Source organism: Bemisia tabaci, chromosome 9 (genome assembly GCF_918797505.1).
Source record: "Bemisia tabaci chromosome 9, PGI_BMITA_v3".
NCBI lineage: Eukaryota > Metazoa > Arthropoda > Insecta > Hemiptera > Aleyrodidae > Bemisia > Bemisia tabaci.
The window spans coordinates 27,246,911-27,274,792 of NC_092801.1; the positions used below are offsets into that span (position 1 = coordinate 27,246,911).

General features: G+C 35.9%; 2 protein-coding genes across 10 annotated transcripts in view; both read left to right on the forward strand.

The window, feature by feature from the left end:
• LOC109040363 (uncharacterized) overlaps positions 1-6,407 on the forward strand; it is a 148,525-nt gene extending 142,118 nt beyond the window's left edge. For all 8 annotated transcript variants that reach the window (XM_072304113.1, XM_019056278.2, XM_072304116.1 and 5 more), the window contains one exon: positions 952-6,407. In XM_072304113.1, coding sequence (XP_072160214.1) covers positions 952-1,174 — 223 coding nt within the window. In that variant the 3' untranslated portion in view covers positions 1,175-6,407. The remainder of the gene's footprint in view (positions 1-951) is intronic.
• A 3,840-nt stretch (positions 6,408-10,247) lies between these two features.
• Positions 10,248-27,882, forward strand: Cka (Connector of kinase to AP-1). 2 transcript variants are annotated; one of them, XM_019056290.2, is made up of 13 exons: positions 10,248-10,740; positions 12,031-12,134; positions 13,290-13,454; positions 14,507-14,693; positions 15,921-16,176; positions 16,910-17,151; positions 18,048-18,223; positions 18,958-19,127; positions 19,526-19,705; positions 20,827-20,957; positions 23,232-23,424; positions 24,085-24,275; positions 24,569-27,882. In XM_019056290.2, the coding sequence occupies exons 1-12, from the start codon at positions 10,498-10,500 to the stop codon at positions 24,252-24,254; spliced, it is 2,217 nt and encodes a 738-aa protein (XP_018911835.1). In that variant the 5' UTR covers positions 10,248-10,497; the 3' UTR covers positions 24,255-24,275; positions 24,569-27,882. The 2 variants fall into 2 exon arrangements, with proteins under 2 accessions (XP_018911835.1, XP_018911836.1); XM_019056291.2 differs by having other exon boundaries at positions 16,928-17,151.

A 27,882-nucleotide genomic window follows, 5' to 3' on the forward strand; every position in this document is an offset into this window, starting at 1 on the left:
ATTTTAAATCATTCCATCTAAGTCCCTGAAATATGAGAGATGCACCTTGTTTCCACAAAATAAATGGGTCTTAGAACTCTCTTAATTTAATGCCATTATACAAAGAGAATCTCTACAGAGTGTGAGTTTTGAATAAAAATTTATCTTTTAAAGCATCATATTGGATAGTATGTTGCTTGCCTAATAAAAAAGGGATAGAACTCTTCAGTTCAATGATGACCTTACTGCTTAGGAGTCACCATAACTGACAACGCAGCATTAAGCATTTTAAGCATTAAAAATAAAAATTCTCCTCAAAATTTCGTACAAAAGATGATTTGTGAAACAAAACTTATTGAAAGTTGATCCTAACTAAGATATTAACATTTTTCAATGCATGAATTCAAACTTCCCGCTCATAGGAAAAACAATGATCTACTTGACTCGAATCCCACATCAAATGTTACCAAGACAGTTTTTAAGGTACAAAAATATGGCAACTTCAATTTCGCCTCTTCGGCTGAGCCATTGCACTTTGTTTTAACTTTGAACATGACAGCGAGGGGAAGGAACACTGCATGATTGAGAAGCCAGCAAAAACCGTTGAACGCACAATTTGATTCAGTAGGCTAAGGTTTTTCATGTGAGTGAGAGAACCCATTGAGCATTGTAACCAGAGGTAAATATAAAAATTATTTACTATCTCGATTATGAGTAAATATTAGTGATTTTTGCTCCGCTAATCATGTTCTTCATGATGAAATTTTGGAGGTCAGACATTTATCAATATACTCAAATTCATACTTGTCTAAGTGGTCCGCTGGCTTACAACACAGCTGCTAGATCTTGACTGAGCACCATTTTCTATTTACTCACTAAGCTTAAACTGAAATATCAAAATCTTATCGATGTAAACGATTCCCAGCAAGCATTTTTAAACTCACAACTAACAACTTAATTGTGCAATTTCAGGTCATTAATCAGTGTGCGATCTAACACTTCGTCACCTGTCTTCTTCAGCAGCAGCAGTTCGCTTAATTCCAGTAATAGCGATGCCCCAAGCGAGAAAACTGCTACCGCAGACTCTCTACCAAGGCCGGAGAATGCCCCTTCAATCGTCGAACGGAATGCACGCATCATAAAATGGCTGTGTCATTGTCGCAAAGTCATTGCTCCTCCCGCCCCTTCTCGGTAACAGGAACTGGCATAGTCATTTACTCGGTGCAGTATTATCCTCAAGTGGTTTTACATGTTGATTAATAAAGCAAATTAAGGAGATCTTTTAAATTTTCCAAGGAGATGGAAGAGGATATCGTTGTTCAATGCAGTTGGCGTTGGAACTTTAAAATAATTTGTAAATTCTGATTCACAATCTCATAGGCTCACCCCCTTAGTTTTCTCTAGTTTTTTGACTGATGACTCACAGGGAAAGGTATCATCTTATGATTTCTGGCTGTTCATGTCGTTTTACCAACATGAATGTTGAAATTTTGAATGTTGCTGTTGAGGAATTTTCCACCGGTCTTGTATAATATTGAAAACTTGAAGACGGACAGTACAAAGCGAGAGGGAACCAATCAAAAATTTCTAAAAATAGAACGAAGGATGGTTTTAATTCTGTCCAGAAGCATATTTTCTCTTGCGGAAAATTTGAAGTCCTCGAAAAGTCTTCAGTCGGCAGAAACTTGACTTGAAGTTTGTTTTTTACAGCGAGCCTTATGGAGGGATGAAACTTCAAACTTATATTTCTCCGCCATAGATTGAGCTTTATGGCAAGATGAGACTTCAAATTTTAATTTCTCTGCTTCACTTACATGTCACTTAGTTTCTTTCTGCTCAACACCGTCTAAATATTCTTGTCGATTCATACGTAATTTTAGGGTTTCCAACAAATGTCAAAAATTTCAATATGAAGATTTTTAAACAAGATGTCAAGAAATATCTACTTTGAATACTTATCACAGTTTAAAATCTGATTCTAAATCAGTTTGTGGCTTACTATTTTGGCACCAACTGTATTTTTCAATGTATACTCCTCTCAATAAGCATTTTTTTGTCTCAGAGAACTCAAATTTGATTTGTTATTGTTATTTCCTTATTCAACTGTTTCCCCCTTCTTTATATATCCTCTCATGTATTTATTTATTTCTATTCATATTTATAATTGGTTTCATGCTCTTTGTCCAGCTCCAATAACTAACCAATGAACCCCTTCTTTTAAACAGACCCTTAGTGGTAAGTTTTGTACAGTTAACTTTTCAAAAACAGGGAACGCTTTCATCCTACCGCCCAGGTTGGCAAAGGATGTTGGCGTTTTTTAGAGATTAGTTTCCGTCTCAAGGATGCGATTCCAACAGGATTCAAACTTCTGTTTATTTACCCTCTTTAAGTTCAAAGAATTGCGTTTATTCAAAGCTATCGTAGATGATTTCCAACATAACATATGATAAGAGTAAAATATTATGTTTTTTTAGTAGTTTCATAAAACATTTTCTCCTTTTAAAATTTGAAGAACATATTATCGTTTAAGTCTCTGTGAATGTTTACAATCATTCAAAACAATAGTTGTTTACAAAATGCAACGGAGTTTAGGGTTTGTACGACTTGGAGAAATTCTTAAATTTTTTTTATTGATTTTCTGGTCTTTCATCGCGAGAAGCTGCGAATCTATTCCTCGAAAAACGCTTTTGTATTCCTTAACATCTTTGTTATGTCTTGGCTGCACAAACTCTAACTCCTTGCCTCAAATAAAAACTTTAATTTGTTTTCGATTAACATAATTTGTGACTGTACCATAGTATACCTTGTTACCATTCAGCTCAAGCTCTGCATTTTTCAGTTACATACATTTTAATTATTTTGTTTCTGAGATACTGCATTAAAATACAGGGTGTCTCAAATCAAATGGTGGAAGCTTTAGGGATCGATTCTATATAGGGAAATAAGACTGTTGGGCTCTGAAACTTTGTCTCTTAAAGGGGTAGATGTACTCCAGGGGGGCCTATTTGAACCCTCCCGATGTTTTCAGTTTTTATTATACTGCTTGAAAGTACCTTCTGGCCCCAAATTCCATGCAATTTTGTGAATAATTTCGGTTACAGTTTAAATGAATCAATTTTCAGAAAAACTTTAAGACGCTAAATTTTTCTTTTAAAATGACTCCAATAAAAAATGTCACAGAACAAAATAGTCTTAATGTTGTGCACAGAATGGAGGTTGAAGTTTCCGTCTTTTGATTTAGGACACCCTTGGTTGAGATCAATCCATTGAAATCCAATTTAAATCTTACGGTTTATTTTTGAGCCTGTTCACTTCTTGAATGAGCTTTGTGTAAGAAGTCTAAGATCCTGCGTAACTGCACCCTTTTGCTATTTAATTTTTGGTTGCAAGGTTTTGAAAACCAAGCTTTCAAATGGTTTGTCTCTTACCAACAAATCGTAAACCAAAGATTATTGTTGAGTTGATTTGAAGTTGGCACGGTTCTTTCTTGGTACTTTTGTCTATTCAAGTACATATTTTTTTCCTAATTTTAAGAATTTTTTTTCGGAGGCTAAAAATCTCAGACTCTTGCAAATAAGCTAAACCTGCAAGTCAAGCACTGGCTTCTAATGGCCTACCTTAAAATATGCTGTAAATTGGCTCCTTTTTCAATATGCAGACTTAACAAACATTCTGAGAGTAATCAGGTTCCTTGGTGATAGTAACCAATTTTTTTAAAACAATTTTTCAAAAGAGTACCTTTTCAAACCTTGTTGTTCTGCTCCAAAATCAGGAAAAAACAATGTGACTGTCCATGGGGAAGGACATTTTTTTTTCTATAAATCTCAAAACTGAGACATTAGTATTAGCTGTTTTTGAACATTTTGAACATTTGGGTACCGAAACGGTCCAAAACTACTTTACTAAACTACAGCTTTGATGCTTTGAAATTTGCAACTCATAAAATGTAATTTGAGAATGAGTTTCTTTTGATAGATCCATATTGTCAGATTAAAATTCATCTGAAGCCTTTTATTAGGATGCAAATGAGCTGAATCTCTAAATCTTGCTCTCCGGAATTTCTTAAGTTAATGCAGTTTTTCTTACCTAGCTCGACAGAACTTGCTTCTCTGAAGTGTACATCTATTCACTGAAATCCCTGTTCTGGATGACAGTCATTAGTAACAGAATTCAACATTTCTCATCAAGAATATCTGGAAATGATGAGGATTTTTGGACAGAAGAAAATTCTTATAATCCTAGACTCAAAATGTAAAATTGCCTGTGGATCGTATCCATGTCTCAGCAAGTACCAATTTCAGCTCAAACTCTTCCTGAACTGTAAATATCAAATTGTAAAATACTTGAAAGTTTTATTGTGATCTAATTTTAATTTATTCATAAGCATTGTTGAGTTTGAAGTTTGTTTCTGCTTGTGTTTATGCCTGAAATCTCAAAGTACAGACGAAACGGCCGATTTGTATCAGTTACGTGCATTTATGAGCATTTAAAAAGTTAGATGCTCTCGTCGGACGTCATTTGTTTTTTGGTGAAGTGTAGCGTTGAAAGTTTCAATTTTAAGCCTTGTTAATTGCCTCCTACCCGTCTGTGCCATTCTCAAATTCTATCATTTTATTGGCTCGCGGACGAGATCATGCAACTGACAGACTGATTTAGTGGCTACATCATTTGATATATCGCCATTAAATTGTCTCGCCCTTTAATAGAGTGGCAAAGCAATTGATGTCAAAACAGTTTATTTGCTCTGGATGAAATCATCAGACGTATAGAATATCTAATAACATAGTCACTCAATCAGTCTACTGCAGAGAGGAAACAGCATCAAATCTCGGATCTTTGTCTCCACGTTCTAACAGCTCTTCAAGGAGCTGTTTTTTGCTTCATTTTGAGACTTTCCTCCTGAGTGTCGATTTCAGAGGAAATCAGTGACACCACTGCAACCATTTCTCATCAAATTTTATTTAGATATGGATGGATACACACAGATTTCTGCTCTATCCAAGAATTTCATCTTTCGTTCTTGGGCAATTGTTTTCTATGCCAAGTAACCTTTTTCCTTACCATTGATAGAGATTCATTCTCATTCAATAATAATGGATAATCCCATAAAAAGTTACAGGTTCTAGGATCAATGAAAATTTATAATTTTCCATTAAAGTAAGCAGTTGACGTCTCGATAATAATAATTTATGTTATATAGTGGAAACTTTTTTTATGAAAAAAAGTTTATTAGTTACCAAGCCTTGATTTCCTATTATGAAAAATGAAACACTTTTAAAAACCCTGATCCCTGTATCTGTGTCTTGCATTTTATGTATTGCCTTATTGTTTAAATTTTTCTACTTGGTAATTTTTTTTTCAGCAAGTGCAGAGCATTTTTATTTTATCTATTTATTTATTTTGTTTGTTTCTTTCTTTCTTGTTGAGTCTTGGTTTTGACTTGCGCATAAAAAATTAGACTAACAATTTAAGTTAAATTATTTTACAACTGTGATATGGAAGTAAGAACTGTAGTTTTTAAAATAATTTTCTTTTCTTTTTACCCTTCTCTCTCATGACACTTTGACCCAAGCCTCAATTTTTTGTCCTTCCCAAGTTTTTTTTCTTGCTATCATTTTTCTCCTGAGAACCAATGTATCTTTTATGAAGGATGGAAGTAAATAATGAAAGTTTTAAAATCAGATTTTCAAGAAAAAATTGTTCCATTTCTTACTATTATTCTTGCTTAAACGAACTGGCTTTCGATTCTATAAGAACTGATTTCTCCCAAATTCTTGGCAGCCAAAAGAAAAAAAAGGCCAGTAAATGTCTTACAATTTGCAGAACTTCAATTGATAATAATTGGAAAACACCTCAAATCGTTTGCAACACCCCTTCTCCCTCTTCTTTTGGCTTCTGGCATTCCATCCGCTCGTTGCGTTTGTCATCAAGCATAAGTGGGAGATGTAAATGTCAAAATGGATATTAAGACATTAAAAATTTAGTCTTCAAAACTATGCTCGGATCATTATTTACTTCCAACTTCAATTTAATCTGTTATTTTTGTGGAATTGCAGCTCTCAGTTTTTTTAAAGTTCCTTTCTCCTTCAAAATGGAAATTTTACCCGGTAACTAAGTCTCAAAAATCAAAACTGGAAAGTAGTAAAAAAGAAAGCAAGAAAAAAAGAAGTAAAAAGGAAGACATTTTCACACCTTGGAAGGTATTGTTGAAATAATTTCAATGCTGATCTGTATTTTAATATTTTTGTAGTCTCAGTGTGAGAGAATATTAGCTCCATGATATCAAGTCATCGCTGTTTAGTCAGTTTCTTCTCCTTATCTTTTGTTTACTTGTTTCTTGAATACTCTAGCATAATAGATTTATTTATGTATTGACTAAAAATGTATTTTTATCTGAGGTAATAAAAATTGGTTTCTTTCTTCAGGAATTCTAGTCATTGACATGCTTTGTGTTTTACCCATCTTACCCGTTATTTATTTTTGCTGTAAAATAATTTTTGAGCAATGGAAAATTACAAAGAAATGAAGTTCAAAAATAAAATCTGAGGAAATTTCTGACAAAACTGTATTAGTAATGGGTACCATTTTGTAGTCATCTAAACTAAGAAATTTGTTTAAAAAATCCTCAGGATAGTGGGAAGCGGCAAAACTGGTAACTCGTTGCTTTATGTTTTATTATTTTGTAGATTTGCAAAAATGGATCTCTCAGCCAAGATGAGAGCGAAGTGCTACTCATTACCCATCACTCCCATCAGTTTCTCAGGGCTGTTCCTGTCTAAAGCAGGGACGAGTTCCAGAGTTTTATAGTGTCAACTGCCAGTTACGTCATGACACTCAACTGCCAGTTGATATGTTTAGTCAGTTTTCAACTACCATTAGCCAAATTGTTTGCCTGATTTTTTTTTTTTTAGTCAAAGAAAATTCGTACCATTTCTTTTTGAGATCTGCTTCTAAAATTCTTCCTTAAGAGCAATTGAATAAAAAAAAAAGGAGAGAAAAAGATACATTCAGAAATTTGCCTCTAAAAGTTCATAAGAGACAAAAGGCATACACCGACGAAATCGGATCGACATGCACATGAAATGTCTCATGCTTGTCATGTCACTTCAAAATTAGCCTCGTTCAATTTTGCCAGACCCCATTGATAACTGGAGTCAATCACTTCTCATTAGTGATGTTATGTTAGGAGTCTGAGGAGGAGGAGGGGGGGGGGGGCACATACTTGAAACTGACAAATTGAAAAATCAATTATTGCACCTCATTAGGTACCTTGATATCTAAAATAGTTCAAGCATTTTGACGCCAAGTCAAACAACTGCACTGCAACAATGCAAAATTTACACAAAAAATTGATTACATTAGTAAAAAATTTCTTTGAAAGGGAGGGGGGGAGTTGGAAAAGTTATAGAATATCAATGGCCAAAGTGTGGAACCAAGCAATGAAAAAAATTGCAATGTATCGAAATTTCTGCTCCTTATTTTTTTTTTTTTTTGGAGAAAGAGAAGCAAGTCAACTTTGTAGCTTCAAAATATAGAATATTTTGCAAACAGAGAAGATAAATCAAGGAAGTTATCAAGAATATACATTGATTAGCTCTCAGGGTGTCTAGCAACCTGGAAAACCGGGGAATGTCAAGGAATTTTATTTTGCAAGCAATCCTCCTGTCAGGGGAAAGTCAGGGAAATGTAAAAACACGAATTTTTTTTTGTTGAAAATTGATGATGAATCAAGTTTCAGAAAAGTGGAATCAATACTAAAATTTCTAAGTACCAGAATTTCCGCTGATTTCTTTTTTTTTTAAAAATGAGGCAAACGTGTCTCGTATGTGTTTACGTTACATCGTAACTCTAAAACATGAACAAATTCTTACTTTCATCTAATCAGTTCAACCACATCGAAAAATTGGGAATAATTTTCCTTTTTGTCAGAGAATTTTAAATTTTCCTCCAATTTTTGGCCGGTTTTATCGGGGAAATGTCAGGGAAATCAGGGAATTGTTGGGGAATTTTTATTTTTGAAAATTGCTAGACACCCTGGTTTTTCAAAGACAAAATAAATTAAGACAGGAAGTCTGCAACGTAGCAAATGGAGATACATGCTTTTGCAAATTTGCCATTGATATGCGTTCGCCCCCTCCCCTGCATTAGAACTTTACCTTTTGCATAGGGGAAATTCTGGTCGATTTTATGATATTCGTCGAGAATGGTTGAGATTCTCTTTTCCCCTGCAAACCTTGCTTGATTGCTATTTTTTTTTTTAAAAAAAAAAATGAAATGCAAAAAGACTAGACCTCATGCAATATAGATTCGGCCCCAAGACGCATTTACTCGTGTTGAATACATCTTTTGGGGAAACCCTGTCGACACTACTAGCAAAAGGTCACGGAACTTTGCGCGAGAGTCAAGTTTCGTAAACCTATCTCTAATGGACAAGGCCTTCCATTCATAAGAAATGAACGAAAAAATTATGAAAGAACAAACACAAAATTTGGTTCAATGATTTTAACTTCCGCCGACCGCGCCGTGTTTGGCGCAATGCGTGAAGTATTCACGCAGTCTTGTAGGCGCTATAAGTTTCACGCTTACCGCACTGAGTTTGGCGCAATGCGTGAAGTATTCATGCATTCTTGTAGGCGCTATCCGTTTCACGCTGACCACAATAACCGCACTGTGTTTGATGCAATGCGGGAAGTATTCGTGCAATCTTGTAGGCGCTAATATGTGTTACATGCCGATTGCCGCGCCGAGGGCTTCTCCTTATCATCTCAAGTCCTCGTCATCATTCCTCCCTAAGTCGCGCCGTTCCAGGCCAAATTGTGTGTTTGGTTTCTCTCTTAACTCGACTAATTAGCGGTGCTGTCTCTTGTATCAATGATAGACGACAAAATTAGAAATTACTATACTCTCAGGAAATGAGAGATTTTGTAGCTTTTTCTCGTTTGTAATTTTTTTTTCTAAATCCGATTTTTTCCATACCTACATATACATTTAAAAAAATTGCAAAATTTGCCGCCCCCTAGATTTGCCGCCATGGGCCGCGGCCCATGTGGCCACCCCCTTAATCCGGCCCTGATTGTAAAATGTGCATTTGGACCACGTTAAACAGAAAGAAACCAAGCCACATCAGCTACTTATTGGCAAATTTAATCGGGCAATTATATTTTTTACGTGAAGAAGGTTGTGCGGTTTTTTTTTTTTTTTTTTTTTTTTTTTTTTTTTTTTTTGCAAATTTCAATGTATTTTCTGCATAGTACGAAGCGAATTCCTTGAAATTATCAAAAAACTCCGCACGAACATCATCTTGTCATAAATTAAATTGCTCTGTGAAATTTGGCAATAGCTGATGTGGCTTGGTTCCTTTCTGCTAGACGCGGTCCATTTGAAACATGTTGGACATATTTTTTACATAATTTATTTTTTAAATCAGCAATCCAATTTAATCCGTGTTTACAGGTAAAACCAAGCTAATTTCGGTGAATTTTGGTATCATCATGGCAAAGACCTCGTTCGCCTCTCAAATGCTCACCTCTTTTCGGTAAAGTTTCCCCGTGCGCAATTTTAAAGTTCCCACCCAATCAAGGGCTCCCCCTACACCCTCCCCTCTTGTTGATACCAGAGCCCGATCTGAGTCTATTGGAGGGCATAAAAAGCTTTGCGGAACACGCATTCGCTGCGGGGGTGTTGAGGGGCGAACGGACGTCACTCAGTTATGCACCTAGTAGAATAAGTAAGGAAATCGAAACGGGTTCATGATATTTACAGACCACCTTATCATTAGCGATAAGTCGCGGTACCCAGCGATCGGTGCGATGTAGGGACGATTTTCATAGCCGGCACCAATGTTCTGTGGGTGAAACAAAGCAGGGGAGGATGAGAAGGAACTAATTAATGACGTAATTTGTCTCAGGGACGGGACCATCATGCTAGATAGTAGATTGACGAAAAGGGCGAGGATTTTAGACTTCGCAGATGCGAGGGGGTGGGTCGCTCGGAAGGGATCTCCGATCTCGATTCGCCCCTCCTAGCTCAAGTCCAGCAACATTTGGCGAGACTTCGAAGAGCACAAAATTATTTTCGACGCATGAACCCATTTCGACACCCACCGAGGACTCTTTAAATTCTCAGCTGAAAACGATTCTTTCAAATTAAGGAGCGTAGGAATTTAGACAATCATAATTATCTCGTTCAATTTCATATTCTTTTCAATTTTCCAACTACCGGGAGTAAAATTTTGATTTGTTAAGTTGCCGTCTTGCGTGTGGAAGCAAACAATTGGCAATCCTGCTGCCGACAGTGCAAAAGAAATTCTGTCAAAAAAATTTACGAATTATGCGTTGTTATTCCAGACAGATTTCGATGTTCAGCTTCGTAATTCAGTGTTAAAATCAATTGTGTTTTAATTTTAGTGGTTTGCCTCGTTCATCCGCACCAATTAGTGTATAGATAACACCCCACTCGAATGTGAATTTCTTCCGAAGTCGCGTTTCAAAGACCTGAGGCTGTCATGGCCGCCGAGGAATGAGGATTATGAGGATAAACTCAGCATTGTATAGTGAGTCTACAATGGAAGATAATTCCTCTCAGAATCATAATGGACAATTGGGTTCCGGTAGTGGCGTGAATACGGGTAACAAGCAAAATGGAGACAATAATTCTAAGTTACAATACTCAATGCCTGGAGTTTTACACTTCATTCAACATGAATGGGCCAAGTTTGAAATGGAAAGATCTCAGTGGGAAGTGGATAAGGCTGAGCTCCAAGTAAGCATTTGTTTCTTAGTTTTAAGTATGTACCCCGTAGCTTTTAAAGTTCCATCGACTATCTTTACTCCCATCCTGTTGGCATGCATATTTCTCTTCGATGTCAGACAAAGCGATGGATGCAAACGTCACGTCTCCTTTGAAAGGACTGGCGATGCACTCTGCCTTCTGTGTGCTCGCATGTCTGCTTCTCCTAACATCAAATGATTAAGATTATGTGTCCAGCCGTTACCAAGTCTGAAGCATTTCTAACATGACTCAAACTCTCAACTCATCCTTAATATATCGGAGTGTAATTACCTACCTAGCACTGAACTCTGGAATGTCTAGCCTGTCTAGTAGTATTTTTGTCTATCTAGTTTTATCAGCCTCTCACATGTTTGGTCAGAAGTTCTTCCTGTCTTCATCATATTTTCAAGTTTGGTTTTGATTAGGTAGTTACTTTTGATCTGTGCATCACTTACCTACCCAACGAACATTTTTCTATCTCAGACATTACACACCATGAGACCCACTTAATAGTGTATGTTCATTCCGATTTTGGTACAGTCATATTATAGGTGATAGGAAACTGCATTTTCAGTTTTTCATGCCATTAACAATAAGAAATCGTCTACTCATGCGAGTTGAATCGCCATTTAGAGTGCTCCTAAAAATGGGAAGATAGGGTAACTACATATTCCCATTTCAAGAACTTGGTCTAATGTCACATCTATAATTTGACAAATTGTTCATTCGCTATTCACTGCAACATTGGGTCTCCCCATGGAATTTTGACATAGTTCTGAACCTTGACCCTTCAGATTTGGTCCATTTGTTTATTGTGCTGGCTCCATTGACTAAATTTTCCTTTGGCAGCACATCAGATTCTGTATCGAATTACTTGAAATTTGTATTTATTTCGGTTCGAAACTCCGTATATGTCAGCGGAGTTCTGTAGTTACTTAGTTTTGGTTAGTCACACATGAGGTGGAATGTGAAGCATGGAAGCAGGTTTACTAAGTATTTTTATTCAGGAATGTACTGGAATTAATTTTGTGTGAACTAATCAGAACTGAGTGATTTTCTGAAAGTTCACAATACTGGGCGATGTTAAGGAATCACTGTGGAAAGAAATCTGAATATTTTATGCTGATGTATCCTCATTACTGGAATCTGTAGACCTAGTGCTTAGTAAACACCCCTGGTAGATTGCCTACCAGAGCAACCATTCTGAAAAAAATGGATACCACTGACCAACTATGAGCATCTATTATGATTATATCCTAATTTATTTTTTCCTTTTTACAGGCGAGGATAGCATTCCTGCAAGGCGAAAGGAAAGGTCAAGAGAATCTGAAGTATGATTTGGTTAGAAGGATAAAAATGTTAGAATATGCTCTAAAACAAGAAAGGTATGGCCTAATCTATTTTCTTTAGGTACTATTTACTGTTTGAATGTATCACAGAATATTCTGAATAAGGAAAAGAAAATCAAGATTAGTTTACATTCTCCACAAAGTGACATTCACTAGTTTCCTTTTGAAAAAGAAAGAAATTGTGACCAACAATTTGCCAGGTCGAAATCAAGATAGTAATTTATGACTCAAATCCATAATGTATGGTTCAATGATTTTTTTTTATAGTTATTTATTTTGATTAAAACATATTATACAAATATAAAATTAATATAATTCACACTACAAGACAGTTCCAAGGGGGGAAAAAACCTTGGCTGCACAATTAGTGAATTCAAAATAATTTTTTTAATCATATTAATAGAAATCTTATTTGACGATTGGGCTCCACCCTAATAGCACAGTCTGACAGTACCTAATAAACAGAGTGACTGAATTCGAACCCTAATTGGTGCTACATTAAAAAAGAAAAGACTAATATACATAGAAACTATATGATGCGGTTTTTTACCTCCAAAAACAATGTCAACATACAATACAGTAAAAGCTCGTTAAGACGAAAATCCGCTTAAGATGAAATTTTTTTCGGTTCCTTGACACCTCCATAAGAGTCAATGTAAAAAAAAATACGGATAAGATGAAATTTCGAAATTTTGACCCGTAACCAAAGCCGGTTAAGACGAGTAAATCGTGGGTATCCTCTGTTTTGCTGGATGACTGAGATGCAATCGATAGTTGAAGATAAACGTATTTGCGTATTTTAAAAAAATTCAAAATTTAGATTTCGTATTGTATAAAATTTAAAATTTTAAAACTGATAGATAATAATCTTTCAAAAAGTCTTTTACTTAAAATAATCTTTAATTTTAGTTTGTGTGGATTTTGAAAGCTGTCCAGATATTAAAACTGCTTCGAAATTTTCGAGGCTGTTGAAAACTGTATCGTCCACGCGCAGTTGCCGCTTATGCCAAAAAATACCGTCTTAAGTGGAGAACGGTTAAGACGAAAAGCCGCTTATGACGAAATTTTTTGGGTCCTTTCATTTTTTGTCTTAACGAGCTTTTACTGTACCTAGTTTGAAGCTAGGTTTCCTTAATTCTCTGACTCAATCTTGAAACTAAAAATGCATCTTCTTTCTTTTTCTTTTCTCAGAGCGAAATTCCACAAACTTCAATATGGAACAGAATTGCAACAAGGTGATATGAATCCTCCAACTTTCGATGAAATGGGCATGCCAGATGTTGCGACAGATAGTGACGCTCCTTTTACGTCAGTCAGTAATATCAGCTGGAAACAGGGCCGGCAGCTTCTTAGACAGTGAGTTCCTTTTGTCGTCTATTTTCCCCTCATCATCTTCCTCTATACTTTCTTTTAACGTCTCTGAAAATTAGTAATGTCTCAGGAGCTTACGGTAGAAAGCTTGTAACTATGATTTTAGAGCAATCAAGTTATTCACTCTCTCAATATGCAGAGGAGGGACTCCATTTGTGTGTAAGAATTTAGTAATGATGTAAAACACCAGATACGAGATCCCAAACTTCTAAAACTGTGGATGATGTAGAAAGCGATGGAGTCTCCGGGTAGTTCTCTCCTAAAATCTCAAAATAGGGAGAATGTAGCTATGTTCCCTCTGCCCCAAGCTACCAATGTAAGTCAGGAAATTTCATTCCAAAATATCTTTAGCTGCACTGTAAAATGGTCCATTCCTGTTTCTTTTTCTCTCTTGGATTTCAACTATTTGCTTCCAATCTTCACATGGACTCGAATATGGGATAATCAGGGCTTCCACTACTGCGTAAAATTCAGAGAATGAAATTTGGAGAGAAAATACAGGGAATTACCAGGGAATTTTTTTAACTCCGGGATTCGGAAGGAAAAGATTTTCATTCAGAACTGTTCAGTGTAAAGAGTAACTCGAAAAAAGAGTTTACAACAAAAAGTCGCCTGTTTTCTTGTTTAAAGTTGATTTCTTAGATCAATAACTTGATTAACAATTTTTAATGACATTTGTTTTGACCTTAAACAATTACTGTTTATCTGATTACATAAAGCAGTCAAAAATTTTCACTTAGTGACTGTGAAGTATGCTTTTGAAAAATGTGTCCCATTTTAACAATGTTAGGTAAGCCTAATATTTTTTAGAATAGCATTGCGTGATTGATAAGTTGGACAAGAGTTTTACAAGCCAAAGGTAGCTTTTTTAAGTTGTCAGTGACCATAGTCTCAGCAGAGTGGTTAAATTAACGTGTCTGTGACGGATACGTTTTAGCCGAGAGTTACTTTCTGCAAACACTGCAAGAACAACACAGGAAATTTAAAAAAAGTACCACCCTGACTGCCATACTAATCTTAGATTTATTCTCCTCTAGGTATTTACAAGAAATAGGCTACACGGATACAATTATAGATTTAAGGTCCCATCGAGTGAGATCATTGTTAGGGCTTAATAATAATAACAATTCTGGAGCAACAACTGACAGAAGTTTCAATGTGCATGGTGAAGATGCTACGGACAACTCCAATCAAGCCATAAATGGGAGCGAACAAGCTAAGAATGTAAGTTGATTGATTACTTTATTCGCACTTTGGTCCATATCCGATCTTTCAGTCTTATCAGTGGTGCAGAAAAAAAATTTCTTTTCAAACTTACAAGAAATAAAATTCCACAAAAAAAGCTATCAAACTGTTTTCTCTCTCATGAATTCTTGCGAAAAGTCGGAAAAATGTGCCTGCTCAAAATTTACATTTTTCCAGATGTTTAGTAAGAAGGTGCAGGATATGCCTTGACTGAAAGTGGAAATTTTTCCAAGCAAAATGCATTGTTTGAAAGAAGTCTTGATTCCCTTTTTTTGGTAAAGCTAGAAGTTAACTATTCTCTTCAATGATTCAGGGAAAAACGCTAGAAACATGACAAAACTTCAAAAAATGGAAAACTCTGTATTTTTTCAAAAAAAATAAGAAGATTTCAAAACTACTAATTTTTTTGATACTGTCGGATAGTTTGAAGGATCCTAATGAGATTTTGAAAAACGCACACGCTTCCCAAATTTCATGCAGAATCTGGAATTGCATTCTCTACACCCTTGCCTGTCGTGTTGTGGCAGCTTTTTGATTGAAAATTTCTTGCGCCCAGTAGAAAAAAAATACCTACAAATGTAAAACAAAACTGGCAGTTTTGTTTTTCCCATTTGCGAAAAAAGAATGTTCTATGAATAAAAAGCCATTTCTGATCTGCTGTCCACAGAGGACAAAATTGCCTATTATAACCCCTGTTACCTAAAAAAGGAGCTAAACTGCCTTCAATATGATGTCAAGGATACACGAAAGAGTTTTCTGGATTGGTTCAAGTAACTTTCCACTTTTTTTTAGACTTATTGACCTCACCGTAGACCCTGAACAAGAACATAAATTCTAAGAAAACAAAGTTTTAAGTTTTTATAACCATTTTCACTGTCAGAACTCACTAGACTTTTTATTCCGACGGTGTAAGTCGGCAATCACATATCTCATTTGCAGTGTCTGAAAATCTCCGCCTCCATGTTATTTTTTCAAAGGAGAACAAGTTGACATCATTCCTTGAAGTTTTTGCAGAATATTCTTCGCACAGAGAAGAAAAATCACGGCAGTCTTAAAGAATTGCCATTGAGTAGTTTTCCGTCTAAAAAATAAAGTATAATGGAAGTCTGCGATGTCGCATACCGAGTTATGTGATTGTCAACTTACACTGTCGATTCATGATTTGCCATTACAGTCACTAATATTGGTATTTTGGTTGCTCTACAGGTTCATTACTCAAAACTGTCAACAGAGGAGAAGATCTGGGACAAGGAAGAAAAGCAAGGCGGCGTTCCTGTATGGAAGCAGTCGTACACCGAGTCAGTGATCATGGACACAGAAGCAGCGGTCATGGCCAACTTTGACTTTCTCCAGCCGGACGTCGAGATGGAGGACGATGATGATGACGACGACGATGACGACGATGATGATGATGAGGAAATGCGGGATGACCTCAACTCATCAGTCATCAAACATGGCTGTCGTAAGTACCTCAGCTGTCATGCTTACTTAGATGGTTTGGTAGGGTTTTTGAACATGAACTCTCTTGCGTAGAATCGTGGGAAATCTCTAAAATATGCCCTTCCATCGTGTCGTTTTAAAATTTTCCAAAAATATTCTTGCAAGGGAAATTACAATAACCTTAAATCAATATTCTGTAAAGATGATTAGTCATGCTTGAAAAAGAGTATAATACAACAGGAAATCTTTGACGTCTCCTACAGTCTTATGAGTTTTGCAGCTTCACTGTTTGTGTGGAATTGACTCCTACAGTGCAGTTCTTGTTACAAGGTTTCAGAAGACATTTAAATATTTGTAACCGACATTCAACTACTTACTTAATTTTTTTTTTCTTTTCATTTATAACCTGCTCTTATAGTTATTTTTTTGTATTAGGGGCAGCTGACAAACTGCTCCATTCGCTGTGGAGGTGAATAAATAATTTTGTCATGTCCCAGCGTAAAATAAAATTTAAATCTCTCCGTGAAAGTTATGAGAAGTTTTAGCATGTTCCATGGAGTGGCATGGAATAGTGCACCAGGTTAAGTATGCCTGTTTTGTTCTGTTTGCTCCAAAAAAGGGTAAAATAAAAGATTTACTAAATTCTTTGAAGCTGGTTGGTAATAATAAAGACCATCGTTAGTCATTAATTTTCAAAAAGGGTGATCAAGATGAGTATCACGAATTGTGTACCTAACCTTCTCGTCGTTCTGTTGGTCCAACCAATGAAACAGGGCAGTCGCGAATCCGGGCTGGCGGGAACGAGGACGGGATTTCCGGGACGCAGGGCAGCGCTGGGTCAGGTACCGTAGCCGGCCAGAACAGAATCAATGCTGCCGAGTGGAACACACACATTCTGCCATCACTCAACGACGAGTCAATCAACGTTCACTCTACGCTTGGCCTCGGTGAACTTGCCCAGTTGACGGTCAACAATGAGGAGGAAGGAACTTATGATGTAAGTCAATCTGAATATTTTGTTTCGTGTAACAAATTTACAGAGGTATAGCTTATTGAAATGTATTCAGGTCAGTCAGCAGGGAATAAAATTATCTATAAAATGTCAAGAAGCATGTAATTGAATTCCAAGATGTCTTTTCGATAGTCGTTTTGGCCAGACACCATGCAACAGAAACTGAGTTGGAAGGATGTTTATTGTTTTGGATGAGACAACTCTTTTTCAACACTATTGCTTCTCACTTACACAAATCCAGTGGCGATTCTCGCTAATTTTTAACTCCAGCGGTCTTTCTTTCACTCAAATCCGATATAATTTGTCATTTCCCAGACTAAAGAACGTAATTACATTTCATGTGCTGAACTTCCTTTCACAGTTTTTATTTATATTTTGGAAAACTGTTGAACATAAAATGCAAAAATTACCCTATTTCTCTCATGGGTTCTAGTTGAAAAATGGCATTAAAATTTTCTTTAAAATGTCAAGAAGCATGTCATTGAATTCCAAGATGTCCTTTCGATAGTCGTTTTGGCCAGACACCATGCAACAGAAACTGAGCTAGAGGGATGTTGATTGTTTTGAATGAGACAAATCTTTTTTGACACTATCTCTTCTAACTTACACAAATCAATGAAAGATCACCATTTGAGCTGAAGTAACGAAATACCAGCTGAGCACATTTACACTAGAAAATGTTGAGGTATAGAAAGTCACAAAGAACATGTTGAAACCAGCCTTATTAGTAGTAAGGAACGAAATGGGTTCTATTAATGTATTTGAATTAAGGTCAAGGAGAATTTTTTGATCTACGCCTTTCTCTTTCATCTTTTTCCTTCAATAATTGTCCTCCTTACTTTAATGGTCTCCACTGATCTTTTTTTTGTATTTTTTTGCAGAGTACAACATCCAAAGAATCACTGCGGAAACCGTGGAGTGCCAAGTACACGCTAAGAAGTCATTTCGATAGTGTTCGAGCATTAGCGTTTCATCCCTTAGATCCAGTACTCATTACAGCTAGCGAAGACCATACATTAAAATTATGGAATCTACAAAAAACCCTTACTGCAAAAAAGTGAGTTTCTATTTTGCACATGAATTATTGTAAGAAAACAACTTCTTTCAAACTGCATTCTAGTTGAGAAGAAGTGGTAATCTAAAAAAAAAAATAGGAGTCAATAATTTTTCTGTTGGAACAAGTTCCTCGATCCCGCTCCTACATTTCGGTTCCCTCTCTAGATGTTTCTGCGTTTTTGAAAAAAGATCAGTTTAGGGCTCCAAAAAATTTGATTATTTTTTAACCATATTGCAATGGAATATCTGAACTAAAAGTACTAAAATATGAAAAGTCTTCCATCTTCAAAATTATTAAGTAAAAGTATTTGGACAAATAGCTACAAATTGGATTTGTGGTTGTATTTTTTGATAATTTTTTATTGCCTATTTTGACAAGAAGCCAACATTTCTTAAATTTTTCATTTTAAAACATGTCATCTAATCAGAAAAATTTGTTATTTTATTGTAAAGATAAAAGTGACGATGTATGTCATTTCCTCACTGAGAGTATTATGGATACCTTTTAGAAAACCCTCCTTTTTATAAATTTTCTAAAACTACAAACAGTATTTTTTTTTTTTTTTTTTTTTTTTTTACTATTATTCATCTTTATCAAAAGCGCAAAAAGTTCCAAACTTCAAGCTTATTCTTGGGATTTTTAAGATTGGGAATTTCTTACTTTCCTGTTTTTTTATCTCCCCAAGTTTTGCTCACAGGATTTTCTTCTTAACCTCTGTTATTTTTTTTGTCTAGATCCGCATCTTTAGATGTTGAACCGTTATACACATTTAGGAGTCACACTGGACCCGTTCTCTGTCTAGCAATGTCATCAAGAGGAGATCAGTGCTTCAGCGGTGGGACTGATGGTGTCATTCGTTGCTGGAATTTACCTTCTTCAAATATCGATCCTTATAATTATTTTGGTAAGCCACCCCCTCTCTGTATTGTGCTTTGTGAAGTAACCGGGAAAACGATCATCATTACCCATAACTATTGTTCGTGTATCAAATAGAGGCTATAAGTTGAATCCTTCCTGAATAGATCTTTTGATAGGGACAATGATATACTCATATCTTCATCAATCAATATAAATTCGAGTAAAATTTCAAATAGGAAACATATATTTTTGGTGCTTAATTCCATACCGTTTCTCTCCCTCTCTCTCTGGTCCATTCGTAATTCGTAAATTCGTATGTGTGCAATAGAAGGAAAATGGTGTTTACGGTTTTTCAATATGTTGTTTCACCATGTTGTTTGGTGTTGTAACACCATAGTGTTTTAACGGTGGTTGAAGATATGTAATGAATAATCCTTGTTTCAGATCCCAATGTTCTTGCTGCACTGCTTGAAGGCCATAGTGATGCCATCTGGGGCTTGTCAGCCTTGAATAACGAAGCCAACGACCTTCGGCTACTCTCCTGCTCGGCAGACGGCACAGTCAAATTGTGGTCGCCCAGCGAACCTAAATCACCTCTCTTAAGCACGTATTCTTCAGAAATAGGTAGGCCTCTCGGAACTGATGATCCGGAATTTTTGCAGGGTTGTAGAATAATTTCTCCTTTGTAAAGTTTTGTGACAAAACGAAAAAGGTTCTTTAAAAAGTTCAATAAAGCATTTCTAAGGGGAGAAAGAGCTAATCAAGATCCAACCAATCGAAAGCTGACAGTCGAGTTGGCATAACAAGGCGATGCTTGAAGCTGAGTTCAGCCAATTAGTAAATTTTGCTTCCCCTACCTGACTGAGTCATCGGAGCCTGCCAAAAATATCATCTCAAACGGGTGGTATTTTTGGCATTTTCCGATGTAGGTCTCTTAACCATTTAGGGTTAAAAAAAAATCTGAAAAATCCTAGAAGCTTAGTTCACTCTGCACTTTCAGACAATGAATTTTATGAAATGTGTGCTAATGACCTGTTTTCAGTATCCAACGATTTGTTAATTTTCCAATCCTTTTTGTCAAGAGGAAAGTCGACATTTTCTTTTTGTCAGATCCATCAACCATGATTTAATTTAGATCCATCTAGAATTGAGCTTCAATGCCCCAACTGTAGAAATTACTTCTGATTCTGTTTCGATCTCAATAAATCAGTCCATGTCAAATTCATTGTGGGTAAAAAATTTCGGAAAAAAGGTTTTTTTATCAGAAGAAATCAAGAACAAGCAAATTAAGAAGTAGATCAAAGTCGTATGAGCTTCAATAGGTATCTGATAGGTTTTATTTTCGCTGTTTAACCCAAACTTTCATTTTTTTCTTGGGTACCAAACTTTTTAAGTTTCGTACAGAAAGGACTTTGAACTCAGGAGTGGTATGACTCAATCTAGGATGTACCCATGCTTTATATCTAGATTAAAATACATTCCTCTTCTTTAAAATGCCCTCAGATTTCTTTCCATCAACGTAACAAATTCTGTCAAATTTTCAAGCAGTTAGATCAGTTCTGTCTTCTTCAATGATACGCTGTATTTGAAACTAAACTTTGAAATGCTGTTGTTGGGATGAGCATTTTCAAAGGTAAAGCATAAAATTAACTGACTTTTAAGTAAACGTTTCAGCGGAGCACTCACTGCTGTTTTGTTTACTTTGATTTACTTTTTATTATTAACGCTTTTGTTCTAATTTGCAGAAGGTGTTCCTACCTCAGTAGACTTTATCAAAGATGGATCAAATCAAATGGTTACATCGTACACTTGCGGCACATGCATCGTTTATGATTTAGAAACTGCCAAGCCAGTCGTCCACTTCGATTCTGTGCAAGTAAGTTCAGTCAGGTTTTAAGAAATAAATTTTTTGTTTTGATTGTTCTTTTAACTAGTCTTTTCTTTACGGTAAAACCATTATGAAGATGAATCGTACCAGCTTGGAAATTTTCATTGTAAGTGAAAGAAAACTTAGGAGGTTTTTTCCTTTTCTTTTAAAAATGGTTTAAAGTTTTCCATCTTGAGGACATAATCTACAGAAAAAGCTATTTATCTGAAATTCTCTTACTTACTCATTTGGACGCAAGAAAGTATTTTTTGCCGAACTTTGCAACACCGAACTTTTGACAAAACTTAAAGTTGACCTTGAAGTAAGTAACCATGAAAAATATGAAGTAACCTTTGCTGTAAAATTTTTCCTCAGTATTTATGGTTCCCATCTTTGCCAACGATGATGGCTCATGATGATGGGCAACAAACCCTCAAGCAAATAAAATTTAATGTGACGTTTGAAACGTTGTAAGCAGAGGAGGACAGTTTGTTTATGTTTGTTATAATCAGTCAGCACGGAAGAAAATTATTGCTCAAATGTCCGAAAGCATGTCATTGAATTCCAAGATGTCTTTTCAATAGTCACTTTGGCCAGACACCATGCGATAGAAACTAAGTGAGGAGAATGTATACTGTTTTCAATGAGATAAATTCTATGTCAACATCTTTTCTCCTCGCTTACACATGCTCACTGGCGATTTTTGAAGTCAGTAAGCTTGTCATTCCTCCGTTTTGAATTTAATATAATCGGTCGCTTTTAGGTGAGACAGCCTGCTCAGATAAATATGATTGTTTAATTGGGCTAAACTGCGTGTTGTCAACCGAGAAGCACCCCCACTGCATATATGTGACCATATATGGAAAAAGGGACCTTTGTGCTTAAAAACTCAAAATCAATATGTTGGTATATCATTGCTTAAAGAAGTGTTTTGCAAATATTGTGGTACAAAGAACAGAGTTTGCGACGTTTGTAATGGAGAAAAGTAGTTGACTTACTCTTGCTGAAGTCAGTCAGTACAGAAGAAAATTATCTTTGAACAGTTCAAAGCATGTCATTGAATTCCAAGATGTCAACTCGATAGTCATTTTGGCCAGACACCATGCGACAGAAACCAAGTGAGAAGAATGTATACCGTTTCGATGAGATAGATTCTTTTTTAACAGTATGTCCTCTCACGTACACATCCAAGTCATTTTAGTGAGGCAGCCTGTCTTTTGTGAAACTAACAGACCATGTATCTTGGTTCGCAATGTTGCAGACTTCTCGTCAGACTTTATTTTTAAATGGAAGAGTACTCAACATCAATTCTTGAAAACTTCTGTAATTTTTTTTTCTGTGCAAAGAAATGGTGAAAACTTAAAATAACAATATTGCTTGGTTCGCCTTCAGAAAAACAAAATGGGAGCAGAGATTTTTAAATACCGCCAACTAGATATATGGTCTGGTAGTTTCATAATTGAAATGTTGTTTGTTTCACATAAATTCAAGGGCTAAACCTCGAGTTGCGGACTTGCAACAAGCACCACTGCATGCTTAAGTTTACGGAATAAAGAACCTCATATAGAGAGTGAAAATGGTGGTATCATTGCTTAAAGGAATTTTTTGCAATCATTTGTTACGTAAGCAATTTTTGCATTGTTTGAAATTGAGATAAGTCGTTAACTTACATTCGCTAAGTTCCGTCATCGCAGGAAAAATTATCACTCAGATTTCCAAAAGCATGCCATAGAATTCCAAGATGTCTTCTCGATAGTCATTCTGGCCAGACACCATGCGATAGAAACTAAGTGAGGAGAATGTTGCTGTTTTTGATGTGATAAATTCCATTGAAACACTTTTTCTTTTCACTAACACATTAGTGAGGATTTTGGCTAGTTGATAACACTATTTTTCTACCATTCAAATTTTTTGCAATCAGTCAATTTTAAGCAAGGCAGCCTGCATGGATAGATATCGATTGTTTTGTAAACCTTGCCATTGCCTCTGTGTGATGATTTTTCATGGAAAAAGAGACCTCAATCAAAGAAAACTCTAAAAAGAGATGTCGGCATCAACATTCCATAAAATAAACTGGGTTTCTTTAAAATAGAAGGACATTTTTCCTGTTGAAAACTCCAATACCAATTTGACCCATCTTGACCAAAATCATCCTCTGAGATTTTTGCCGCCTTATTCGAACGTCCCCTTTTCTGTGAAACGTCACCTATCAATGATGCCACTTTATTCTAATTGTACAAGCGTCTCAGAACTAATGGAATTTTCGTTTTTTTTTTCTTTCAGTCTGACGGTGTCAAACACATTAACAAAATTCTATCTCATCCAACGATATCGTTGTCGATAACAGCCCACGAAGACCGACACATCAGGTTCTTTGACCACAAATCTGGTTCGATGGTCCACACCATGGTTGCTCACCTAGATTCTGTGACAAGTTTAGCAATAGATCCTAACGGCTTATATTTACTGTCAGGAAGTGAGTTGAATTTTTGTTTTGTTTTGCTCTTGCATGTAATTATCACCTCGTTTTGACAATCAAGTTTCAACAGAATAAAATGATTCGCCTAAGACATGATGCACTTTGACCTATGTCCGCGCTTCATCAAGTATATTCTTTGTTTATTAGTAGAGTGATTAACAGAACAGGAACTTTGGAAATCAACTCTTAAACAAGATATCAACAAGTTTTCAACACGTATCAAATAGATTATACAAATTACTTAATTTGTATCACTGTCATTTAACCAATTTTTATTGCGAACACTTAAATCTCTTTAATACAAATTACTTAATTTGTATCACTGTCATTTAACCAATTTTTATTGCGAACACTTAAATCATTTTTAGAGTTGATCATCAGACTTCCCGCTGTCTGATTTTTTCATGAAATTTCAAAAAGGAAACATTTTGCTACGTGCTCTAATTCATACCTTCTACAGGCCCATTTGAGAGGGCAAGTTTTAGAGCATCGTTATGTATTCACATTCCTTTGTTTAAGAAATGATGATATGAGAGCACCCTCCGAATAGGATTATTATTCAACTGATATGATTGCTACGCCAAGAGCGGCTGGAAATACTACTTCTCTCGTTTTTTATTTTATTTTGCAACTAATTAAATGTACCTTCTCAAACAGGTCATGATTGCTCGTTACGGTTATGGAATTTGGATGTCAAGTCATGTGTCCAAGAAATCACTGCTCATAGAAAGAAATTTGATGAATCCATCTTGGATGTCGCTTTCCATCCGTCAAGTCCGTACATTGCCAGTGGTGGAGCTGATAGTCTAGCCAAAGTTTTCGTCTAACATCACCCAGATGGTGTATAAGTAAGTCCAATTTTCCAAGCTAAAATATTTCATTATTAAACTCAAAATTTTTAGTGCCAGGATTGCTATTGACTTATTCTTCTTTAAAATTTTTCCGTGCGACACATCTTTAGCCAGTTTATTCATGATTTTGATCACTCTTATCTGGACGAAGAAGACTGTAGCAATACCTCTAGTTTCACAGTGACACCAAATCTGAGAAGAGTGACTCATATGTGCAATTGTTTTTACTTGTAAGGAGCAAGTTTGTATCGATTGATTTTAATTATTTTTTGTTTATTTTTTTTTTCCAGATAAGGAAGTTAATCCAGCTTGTTAGATGTTGGCTCTGTATTCGCAGGCACAGCTCTGCGAGTGTCCCGTAACTTAGTATAAAGAGCGGTCCATGGCGACCGAACGCATGAAGCCCTACCCGTGACAGCGACTGATACACTAAAGTCACTTAGTCCCAAGCGCAGAAGGACTCCCTCCCCTTCCTGCTCGATTTCTATACATTATTTTTAATTTAATATCGATGATCATTTTAATCGCATTGTATTGTTAATTTATTCTTAATCACATATTATGAAGTTGAAACTAACCTTGAACCTTCCTGGCCCAACTTCGTCCGATCCGTCTCAGACCCGGCTGTAGATCAAGTTCGGGAACGACATGTTCGTCGCAGAAATCGGTGAAGTGTAACGCTCCTATTTTGTTTGGACAACAGTTAGTGGGGCCTATTTTACTATAGAGATTTTATGCATGATCTGGAAAGGCTCTCTTAATGAGTGAGATGAGGTTACAAAAGATTCCAAAATAACCTCGCTTTTATGATCGGTTGTCAAAAAGTAACAATTTTTTTGTATCAAGCAGGGAAGACAATACGTCCCCTGAATAGCCTATATTATTGAGTCTGGTATAACCAGTTACTTTAAGTATGGGTTTGTCCGATTTGAGGCCTTCTCGGGAACATCTCAAATCAGCTTTTGCTGCTGTCTTTGGCAATGCAGAACCAGTTTATAATTCTGTTGTTTATTGTTCTATTATGTAGATTTTCTGCTTTCTCATCTGTTTTGGTTTTGTCTGTGAAATTTAAACTTGAACTCAACTTCCCCATTTTAAGGCTCTGTTATCCTATAAAAAGAATGAATGGTCGAACATTTGTTTTCAGCCAGTTGTGTCAGTCGCAGAATCATGTTTTGATGGTATTTTTAAACGAAACTGTAAGTGATGAGTTATTACATAGTGTAAAGTTTTTGCATACATTATGAAATAAAGTGTCGCCTTTCAGAGAGCATTTGTGCCTTTCGAAGGACGATATTTTCATTAATACTGTACGGAAAAATTTGGCATTAGAGCTGATATCATTATTTTTTGGCATCTTTTCAAGCCTTTAAAATCAAAACATAATATTGTGCCTGTCCCAACTGATCCCTCTGTCATGGTGATCGTTCAAGTTTAATTTTCAGGAGTCACGATTGCTTTTTCGGAATTGATCAAAGTCGATCTGCGTCGGAACGAACGATAGTCATTTTGCGAATTTTATGAAGATGACAATGTTACCTATCGAGTCTTGTTTGAGTGGATTTTAGATCTTCTCGTTTTATTTATTTTGCTCCGAAGCCGGTTTGAACTTTACCTGTAAGTTGTTGTTGGATAAATTTACCCTTTGTAATTTTCTGCTGATAAGTTTCTGTACCAACTCTGCCAGGAGGGCCCAAATCGTCTCTTGTAACGAGCACCAACGCAATCAGAACCCGGAAACTCTGAACTCTGAATTTATCTGCTTTCTCGGAAGTTATCATTGGATTCTTTTGTATGCTCTAAGCACCTCTCAAAATTTCATGTGACTTTAAAGTTATTCAACTGCTTGGGAGGAGTACTAAAAATAACTTTCGTCCAATCATTTTTTGAAACTTTGATCCAGTTCTTAATGGATTTATTACTTTTCTCATAGAATCTTCTTTTGACGGTTGAAACCCCATCTCTCTGTATTCAATTTAAACTGAGATATTGCCTTTCAATGAATATTTTGGTGGCCAAAGTGCAAAACCACGTATCTCTATTGCTGTTTTTCTATGGATTTGATGATTCCTGGCACATTGATGTTGGCAGATGAACCAGTCCCTAATTTACAAGACAAACGTGCAAAAACACTCATATACTCTACTCTTAGGTGGTTTCATCCACCATGCTTTACGAAGAATGATATCATTAATGCTCAAAATTCAAAACAGACCCTTGGAAATAGTTTTTTAGCCGTCAAAGTAGTATTCCATACCGTACAGGACTAATCCATTTATCAAATACAATTGGTGAAAGGCTGACATTGTATAGCAAGTCATTTCAGTGAGTCTTTCAACAATTAATCTGTTCTCTGAGAAAGCCGTCTTCAGTTTTGGAAAGTAAGTTTTTGTCTTTCATGTTCATTCTGTTGTGCGGGTGCTCATGTCCCTCAACATATTTTGTATTTACGATGAAAAAAGAAAAACAAGGAAAAAAGTGGAAGGAGAGAGTAAAGGGATTTAAATTTGTTACGGTTCTACCTTAGCCAGCATCTACCTCAGCGTAGTTCAGTTTTTCTTAATCGGTGAGATCGAACTTCAAAGAGGATCATCGATGAATATTTTTGAGATAAAAAGAAGGTTATCGGAAATTAAGGCCTTGTCTCTACGGAGCATTTTTTTTTTTTTAAAAAACAAGATTCATTCTCAATTTCTTCAGAAGGAATGAAGCAAAACTGTTCAGAATTTTTCCCTGTTATTCTTGTGATGCCTCGCCAGAATCAATTGCTGATTCGGAGGTGCAAGTAAATACGGACGCCTTACGGAGACAAAGCTGAAAGAGTACCTAACCAGCCCTTGTCTGGGTTAAACTTTTGACTAGTCATCTGGAACAATGATATTAAGAAAGAAATTATATATCTTGTAGACTTTGATGTCTCTATTATAAGCCGGAGAAACTTGATGGGTGTAAGCTGTCTTGTCATAAACGATGAACGATTTTTTTTAAAAAATTATGCAGTAGCGTCTACTGAATGTTTTCCTTACGATGTTTAACATAAGCACAACATCTACGAAGAAATTTATTTGTCTATTTTATAACTATCAAATCATTCAATGGAACCATAATTTACCTACTAGAGATAGCCGTAGATCCAGTACGACAGAACTCATTAGTTTTCACCAATTCTAAGTTCAACTTTAAATCTCTCCTCTTGAATTACTTACATTCAGCTGAAGCTCACATGCAGTGTTGATTCATCCGTCGGATAATCTGGACGTCAACATAACAGAACGGATTTATCTATGAGGATAATTTGGAGGAAAAGCGTTTGTGCCGAAGCCTGTATCGTTTTTCAAAATTTCCTCTGGACATGGGTCTTTTCTGTTGAACGACTTCCAACTTCGATTGGTTTGAGATTCGATCGAAGCAGCCCTTGCTTTTCTTTTACTGTTTGCCAATTTATTTTTTTCCCCTTTTGTTCACCCATTTTTCGTATTGAAGCTCCCCTGATCTTTTTCTTTTACTTAGTAAATTAGGTATTTTTTATATTTTTAGTAGCCTTCAAAAAAGCTATTATGTTGTTAATTACTGTGTAAGCAATAAAAACTGAATTACAAGCTGA

Excerpts from the sequence above, each read along its gene's own strand:
- Cka (XM_019056290.2), top strand. The coding sequence starts at position 10,498 with ATGAGGATTATGAGGATAAACTCAGCATTGTATAGTGAGTCTACAATG. Across the intron at positions 16,177-16,909 it reads AGTCATCAAACATGGCTGTC|GTCCAACCAATGAAACAGGG; the intron begins GTAAGTACCTCA and ends GTCGTTCTGTTG. Across the intron at positions 20,958-23,231 it reads TCCACTTCGATTCTGTGCAA|TCTGACGGTGTCAAACACAT; the intron begins GTAAGTTCAGTC and ends TTTTTCTTTCAG.